This window comes from Oncorhynchus keta, chromosome 16 (assembly GCF_023373465.1).
Source record: "Oncorhynchus keta strain PuntledgeMale-10-30-2019 chromosome 16, Oket_V2, whole genome shotgun sequence".
NCBI lineage: Eukaryota > Metazoa > Chordata > Actinopteri > Salmoniformes > Salmonidae > Oncorhynchus > Oncorhynchus keta.
In genome coordinates, this window is record NC_068436.1 from 15879395 (window position 1) to 15887982 (window position 8588).

At 40.8% G+C, this 8588-nt stretch overlaps 1 protein-coding gene across 1 annotated transcript; it reads right to left on the reverse strand.

Annotated features, from left to right (window-relative positions):
- Positions 1 to 2610: 2610 nt before the first annotated feature.
- Positions 2611 to 6266, reverse strand: LOC118377466 (probable E3 ubiquitin-protein ligase HERC3). The gene is made up of 9 exons (XM_052464809.1): positions 5946 to 6266; positions 5239 to 5395; positions 5009 to 5091; positions 4419 to 4646; positions 4146 to 4237; positions 3370 to 3497; positions 3047 to 3204; positions 2824 to 2873; positions 2611 to 2702 (listed from the first exon to the last, which is right to left on the reverse strand). Exons 1-9 carry the CDS (start codon positions 6157 to 6159, stop codon positions 2670 to 2672), a joined length of 1143 nt encoding a protein of 380 aa, XP_052320769.1. The 5' UTR covers positions 6160 to 6266; the 3' UTR covers positions 2611 to 2669.
- Between the last annotated feature and the right edge of the window lie 2322 nt (positions 6267 to 8588).

An 8588-nucleotide genomic window follows, 5' to 3' on the forward strand; every position in this document is an offset into this window, starting at 1 on the left:
GTCAGCATCAAAATAGATTTGCACATCTGCCTTGCAGTTCACAATGTGAAGTATGTTAGGGCATGATCAACAATACTGACAGACGGCAACTACAGAAAATGGTCAGGAGGATTATAAAAATGATTGACACAAACACTGACTCTGTGGAGGTACTTGAGGGCTTCCAGCAGGAATTTGACTCCGGGGTTGTGGGTAGCCAGAAGACCGTTCCTCAGCATGAATGACAGGGCATTCTTCCACATCAGAATGTGCTTAGTCATGATGTTTGTCTCCATTGAGGACCAACACTCTTCTATAAGATGGTACAAGAATACAAATATGTAAATTATATTGCCTGAGCAAAAAAAATATTATCTTATAATATATGGTCATGTGTCACAGTGTCATCTATGCTTCTATTATAATACAATCCTGTAACATTATACTGATGCTAAATTCACTGATAAAGTGACAAGGTCAGAGGTTATATACTTAATGTTTTTATGGCCGTGTCATTCAGATGTTCAACGATAACTATAGATAAAGCCAAGACCATCTTCATGACGCTGAGGTCCTCATGGAGAAGAGAGATTGTGGGTAGTAGCATAATGATCTCTGGTGACTTGATGACAGCTGCTGAACTGCAAAGAGTGTCTGTCCACCAGTGGATCAATATTTATCTATATAGAAAATGAACAGAGAAATTAGGAGAGTAACATTTAGTTCTGTTCTAAATATATATTCATTTAACATATGGGTTTAAAGAGTAAGTTGATCTTAACTGATTTCCTAATCCAAGGTATGTTCAGTAGCTGGTCGAAAACCTGGCTAGCAGCCTCTAGGTCCACTGTCAAAGCTCCGGCTGCTTGTGGAATCTCACTGGTCATAAGAAACAGAGGGCATAGCATTAGCAAGAACACAACATAGTCCTCCTAACTGTACACATCATGGGATGGAACCAAAATCATTTTCCAATCATTTCGCTCTGAACAGAACCATTCTTTTTTTTGTTCCATTCCTGTTCTGACCAGCAAATGATGCAATGATGTTGCAAATGATGTTCTGAACCGGTTCGAACCGTCAAAAAGTAACGGTTTATATCGTTCCTTTCTTTTTTTATACTTTGTTTTTATTGTAGGAACACAAAGAAAGTACAGATAAAGTAAAATAAAAGATCAACAAAAAAGATCTGGCAGTTACAGTGCACGTCATACCTTCATTAATATATCATCATATTAGTTACATTGACATCTTTGAATTAGACGTTTGAATTAGATTTGCAGCATACTGCAGTTATACTGCATTCTAATTGTAGTTATACTACAGTGTTATACTGCACTCTGACTGCAATCTTTTTTCATAAGAGATAGGCTCTTTGTAGCGTGTTTTCCCCATGCTTTTAAAATTAACGGTTCTGTTCTGAAACAGTATAGATCACCTTTGTTCTCAGTTCTAGTTCTGTTCCTCGAAACAAAACAATGATGTTCCCTAAACCAGTTCTAGTCTACTAGCGCAAGTTGACTCGGTTGGTTGCTGCCTCTCCCTGCTTCCTCCTTTCTCTCGTTTCACTTACTCGCAGAACACACACCGCAAGGCCCTTCCTCCGTCGACTCTCCCTCATAAGGCCACTCAGTGGCCTACCCTCCCTCGCACTGTATCAGCTCTGGTTAATAAAATAGCTTACAAATGGACTTTTCTGCTGCTTCCCTCACTCTGGTCCGACAACGTCTATATGGAACTAGTCGTCCTTTGGTCCGTTTGGAACAGGTCTCTATATTGAAAAATGTATTTATGCATATTTCTCCAGGTGGGAAAGCTCCAGGTCCATATCGTAACGGGTCCAACTTTTTAGACCTCTACTTGAGACCCAACAAAACAAGCTCTGTCAGAACAGAATGAAACTGGACTTGGGCAACAAATAGAATGATTTTTAATTTTGTGTATTTTGAAAAAATAAACAAACAAAAAACATTTTCCGCTGTACCTTAACCGAAACTGAACTGTGACCCCAAAACCACAATGCATACCGAACTGTGGGTTTGGTGAACCATTACACCCATACCCCTGGTACACATACCATTTTAATTTCAAACTATCCAAACCTTCCATTTTAAAATAGCTTACCTGGCTTTGGTGAAACTGGCCACCAGACTTGAACTTGTTGAGAACATCAAGGATATTTCTCTGTTGGAACAAATGTGGACACATTTGATGTTTCAGTACAATTATACAAAAATAAATACAACTGAAGGGTGCAGTGACATACCCGATGGGTTGGACATAATACTATTTTTAACGATAATTGATGAGAAGAGTTATTAACTGGAAATCCGCCAATCCTCCGTCATTCACACAATTATAAAAAATTGAAAGAGCATGGGCGACGGAGAGAAACAAAATGGTGCAGTTTGATAAGGGCACTAGAGATAGGGGTGAGGCTAGCGGGTCTGGGCAGGTGTAATGTAGTGAGGTTTGTATGATGTAATCGTTAGCATGAATATGTTTTGTACAGATTCTAAAATATAAAATAAAATCGTATAATTTTTTTTATTACTAAAATACAACCAAACAATAAATGTTTGTTTATTTCATTTTGAGTTAGCTAGAAAATAAATAAAAACTAACAAAAACCTTTGCGCCTCTGAATTTCCTTGCTCCATCGACAGCCATTTTTGCAGCTTGGCTTTATCTCATCTCCCGATTGGCTGTTCTCTTTCAGAACTCTACAAAGGAAGATAAAACAATATAAGAAATTCAAATATCTCAAACATGAATTAGCTGCTTGAGACATTTAGAATGTTCCAGGCTCCCTATTATTGAGGTATAAAAGGCCAAAAACATTACCTCAGTGGTGTAAATGAAGTTTGAATTCCATCCCACTGATACCTTCATGTCTGGTAAAAAAACAAAATGTACAGAAGTGGTTGTAGGGACATAAAATCTCGTAATGTGTTCCTACTCAGTCACACAAACACTAAATAGTCAGTATGTAACTGCATAATAGCATTGAATAGAATCAAATACAAAATAGAATAGAAGAGAATAGAATACACATTGTATCCGGTACCGTTATGTATGACTGTTGCTGCCCCACCAGAATCCCTTTTCAGCAGCACTGAGGTGGGTTGCAAGCTGCCCCCTGTGTTGCCAGTCCCTAGCTGACCTTTGACCCCACTGCCAAAGGCCCAGAGTTGACCTGAGGACCCCAGCACCAGGGTGTGATGGCTGGCAGAGTTACAGTAAGACAAAAACACAGTCAGACTGAGAATGTTCAAGATAAGAGCGTCTGCTAAATGACTTAAATGTAAATGTAAATGTAAGATTGGTTTCCTATCTGTTTATTATATGTGTATATATGTGTATAAGTAGCATTATGCTGTTGGTCATTACCTGCCACATGCTATCTGTGAGGCCAGTCCATCCATACCCTCTACCAGTTTGGGTAGGAGTTCGTTAGCTGATGCGTTGTGCCCAAGCTGGCCTCGGCTTCCCTCTCCAAAGGTGAACACCTGTCCACCCTAAAGACCACAAAGAACCAGAACCAGTTGTTGACATGTCAAGGCCCAGAGTTGTTCCTGGTCTAGTCAGGTCAGGACCCTAATCACTTCTTAAAGAGACAGTATAATAGTATTGAAGAGTCGACCTTTACTCTGGTAGCGCTGAGGCTTGATCTGTAATAACAGCCATAATCAGGTCATATTCTGTATAACCTGTGACTTTCTATTCTGTAATAAACTGTAACTTCTCATTTAGTACTTTCTATTCTGTAATAAACTGTAACTTCTCATTTAATATGAGACTGTATTCATGCACTCAGATAACAACTTGTATGGTTCATTGTGTAGCCAATCTCTTCCAGACACCCACCAGACACTTGATCATTTGTTTTTCACCTCTGTTCAAGGTCATTTTATATAACTGGCTTTATTTACCAATATGTGATGAATTGTATCTTCGAGAAGCTGCTGACTTTGTGTGCAGAACTATCTCCCAGTGGGCCCACTGTTTAGACATTAAATAAATACTTTTTATGAACTAATGAACTGACGTAGTATTTGTCTCCTTTCACACCAACATCTCCCTTGGGGCCTTCATTAAAAATACAGTAATAGTATGATACCTTGGTGAGAACAACAGTGTCCCTCTCCAGAGTAATAGTATGATACCTTGGTGAGAACAGCAGAATGTGCCTCTCCACAGCTGATGAAGGAAACCCCCAAGACTCTGAGAGCAGGCAAAGAACAGATGTTGAACCGGCCTGGCAGGGGGAACAAGCATCATACAAGCATCATGCAATATTCCCACTCATTATAATACATCTGTAAAATGACTTAGTGGTTATAACAAATGAATCCAAGTTCAAATGAGAAAATGCTGGTGGATAAGCCTGATTAGCTTTTTATACAAGTAGCGTACAAAGAGAGAGAGTGTCGTAGTACCTTTCTCATCCACACGGTTGAGTCCCAGCTGCCCAGCCCTGTTCGCCCCACAGCAGTAGACCAGGCCTGGGAGGGTGAGGGCCAGAGTGTGGGTTCCTCCGGCTGCTACCTGGGTCACTGGGACCCCTGTGAGGGGGCGCACCAGGGCAGGTATGGGCTGCAGAGGGACTCCCTTGCCCAGGCCCAGCTGTCCATGGCTGTTCAGACCCCATGAGAACACCTGTCCTCCTGTAGAAGACAAGGAAATGACTTATTTCATTACAATTACATCACAACAATTCCAGAGTTACATTCTTTCCTAATAAATATCATCTCACTGTCCTTTTGATGTTCACTCTTAGAAAAAATTGTTCCAAAAGGATAACCCTTTTAGGTTCCAGGTTGAACCCTTTTTGTAGAAACCTCTGAAAAAAGGGTTCTACATGGAACCAAAAGGGTTCTCCAACGGGTTCTTGTATGGGAACTGCTGAATAACCCTTTTAGGTTTAAGACAGCATCTTAAACTGTAGTCTAACTGATGCATGTGGTTATCATAGTTTAGATGGAATGTAGTCTGTGTGAGAGACATCAGTAGGTACAGTATGTTATACCTTTAGTCAGGGCCAAAGAATGGTAATTTCCACAAGCAACCTGTATCACTGTTATCGGCAAGGGCGAAGGTATTGGAACTGGTCTGTGAAAAAAAAGGAGACATCTAGTACATATTGTCTTTGTTAGTGATCAGTGGAATCCAAAGGGGCTCTCATTACTTGACAATGTAAATCATAGATGATATTTAACTATCAATATCTATTTCATGTTTAAGTTAAGGTTTCCTTGCCTTGGCCTGGGGGCTTTGGAGACAGTAGTAAGGGCGATGCCCAGCTGTCCCTCACCCCCTGCCCCCCAGGAGTAGACCTGTCCTGACGCGCACACAGCAACAGAGTGGTCCTGACCACAAGACACAGAGACCACTGCCCCCAGACCCTCCACTGGGGCTGAAACCGGTAGAACACAGGCACACACACAGGTCTACATCTGTTGTATTCGGTGCATGTGACAAATACAATTTGATTTGATTAGACAACGTTTTATTTGGAAGTCCTGTCTTGTCCTGGAAAGGGTTAAAAGCTAGAACATTGATAAGATGTAATTTAATGCATGAAGGAGTTCATCGTCAATTAATCTGAGTCATCTTGAGGATGACGTCAAGTTCGATCCTAGTGTGTATTTTATAGGAACATTTCTTTTGGGAGAAACGAAACTGGAACCAAACCATGAGCGCCTATTGTGCAGTAGTTTTGTCAGTTTCTAAAAGTTGTCGTTAAACGCAGCAGAAAGGAAACATTATATAATCTGACATTATGAACAATATCACTAAAATATTTGGGGGTAGTGATGAAAAATAATAAACGCATTCAGAGTCAAACAAACGTACTTTTCCAGTAGCACTTTTTTCAAATTAGCCTACATAAGAATTTGATTATAATCTGCATTTATTCTGCAAATTCTGGCTACATATTCCGATAGCATTCATTGATATTTTACCTGGTAGTTTTGAATTTAAGTTCCTCTGTCTGCCAAGTTGTCCCTTGCGCCCACATGATAGGATCCTGCCATCTGCCGTGAGAAATAAAGTGTGTTGCTCCCCGCAAGCAATTTCTGTGACTTTATCAGAGAATATATTCCCTGCTATCGGAACAGACACATTCTCAAAGTTTAGACCTAACTGTCCACTCGAACCGTCTCCCCAGCAGAACATGATGATGTGAAGGTGAAGGTGATGCCTAACGTTACATTACTAATAACGCAGACCACCCTGCGCGCGCGCTATGTGCTTGGTCATCGGCGATCATATCAACTAGATTGTTTTATGTACAAAATGTTTTGGACCCCACCTGTTTTGAGGCTCACGTGTTTAGCTTAAAACATGTATTTTTTAAAATAATATATATATATATATTCTTTGCATGTTATTATGGCATCAGTATGTGTCACATATCAGTTTGCAAACGATGTAAAAAAAAAATATATATATATATATATATATTTTTTTGTAAAGCCGCATACAAACATGGTCTCTTTTTTGCTTCCTTGAGTGAGGCAGCTCCAAAATGCTTTCTGTGGTGGTGGTGCAGCCAGCGGAAAATATGGAGCTGAGGGGTTGGTAATGTTCTCTAGTTGCGCTGTGATTGGCTCAGTGTTCTGTCACTCATGGGGTCACTACATCACGTAGAGCTCGAAAATTCAAGCCCCTTAGGTGCTGCCATAGACTTACATTAGAAGTGCCCATCCAAGAAGGCTCAGGTCATTGGCCACAGATAAAATGACTTCAAATCACATTATATCTACCGTAACTATGACTGGACTGATGTCAACATCACACTTTCAAAATCTTAGCTAGCAAGCTAGACAAGCAGTCATCGTCATGAATCAAGTCGACAATCAACTGGCAAATCCTTTTCAATCCTTGTCATATGAAGAGAAATTATAGATAAAATGTTCCAGTGCTCATCGCACATTGGACATAAACATTACACAACAAGTTGGGAATCGCAAATTCAACAATGAGTGCTGAGGCGCGACTGCAGCCTCAGGTTCGGTCCCAGGCTGTCACAGGGACTGGGAGACCCATGGGACGGCACACAATTGGCCCAGTGTCATCTGGGTTAAGAGAGTGCTTGGTTGACCGGGATTTCCTTGTCTCATCGTGCTCCAGCAACTTCTTGTGGCAGGTCGGGCGCCTGCAAGCTGAGTCAGTCATCAGTACGACTGTGTTTCCTCCGACGAATTGGTGCGGCTGGCTTCCAGGTTAAGCGAGCAGTGTGTCAAGAACCAGTGCGGCTTGGCTCTCAGAGTCCCTAGGGGAGTTGCAGCGATGAGACAAGATCGTAACGTCTGGTCCATGGCATTGCATGTGAACCTTTTTTTAAATTGTATTTCATATTACTCCCTTTTTCTTCCCAATTTCGTGATATCCAATTGGTAATGCTTGAAGACGTTGGCCATGCTGTCAATCCAGCATGACTTCTGCCACATTCAAAATAACTGGAAACCCGGAACTGGGAAATCTCAGACTTCAGTGAGTTCAAGACAACTGGGAACTCTGACTGGGAAAATAAGTTTTGAACAGTCATCCATCTCAGAATTTCAAGCTGGGAACTCTGAAAAAAGCTATGACTGAGAAAATACGGAAAATAATTTTGAAAGGTCATCCATCTCGGAATTCCCTGTTGGGAACTCTGGCCTCTTTCTAGAGCTCACAAGAAGGACAGCCGTGCCACCTTCCTGTTCAAGTGAGCACAGCACAGCAAGGTGAATCCAAAAATGTCTTGTATGTTGCTGCATAAATGATGTAATATGCCAGGGAGACATGTATACTGTAGCTAAGAAAGTAATACTAAGTGTATGTTGTGTAGTAAGATGTTAGTAGTCCATGTGCCTCAACCTAATAATGTGGTCCCTTTCCCCCCTCAGAACTTAGCCTACTCTTCTGACTTGATGGTGCACATGTAGCCTATAGCCTGTTTAAGAGAAATGTAATCATCAAATATTGTAAGAGCTTTCATTGTCTGCTTATGTGCCCCCTTTATATATCCTACGGTTCTGACTTGGTGTACAGGGAGAATACTGTAAGAATGGCCCATGTTTTGAATTATGTCACTGTACATTTCAAAGTGCTGAACAAATAGTTATTTTGACTACGTCCATCCTAGCTCGGATTGCCTCTTATCCGCTCGTCGTTCCCTTATGTCATAGTTTGTACATCTCAATTGTCAGTAGAAACCACATTTATTTAAGCAAGTCAGTCATATCAGCTCTGTTTTTTTAAAGGCAGTAAATGAGGCTGAATATACTGTTTCGCTGCCAGACAGGGCTCAGCTGATAGCCAGGTGTAGATGTGGTAAGGGTTAACTGCCAGCCCCATTCCGCAAACCTGAAACCCTCTTCCCCAAAGCTAAAGACCCGATTTGTGTGTTTTTTTTGTCTTACAGTAACATTATAATCCTACTATGGTATTAAGGGCCATTGCCAGGGTCTGAGTTTTAGTGAGGTCTGAAGTTGAAGCTCATTTACTGCATTTCTATATGATTAAAAAACAATCACATTGGTTGCTGTAGCTTAATAAATCTCAGTCGATCTACAAAACACATAGCCTATTAGCTATACAATTAGCCACTACACATTAAC

Bases quoted from the DNA above. Each gene is read 5' to 3' on its own strand.
- LOC118377466 (XM_052464809.1), bottom strand. From the start codon at position 6,159: ATGTTCTGCTGGGGAGACGGTTCGAGTGGACAGTTAGGTCTAAACTTT. The intron at 4,238-4,418 runs GTACTACGACAC...TCCCCCTGCCAG, and splicing joins CAACCGTGTGGATGAGAAAG to GCCGGTTCAACATCTGTTCT. The intron at 3,205-3,369 runs GTAATGACCAAC...TAACTCTGCCAG, and splicing joins TCACAGATAGCATGTGGCAG to CCATCACACCCTGGTGCTGG.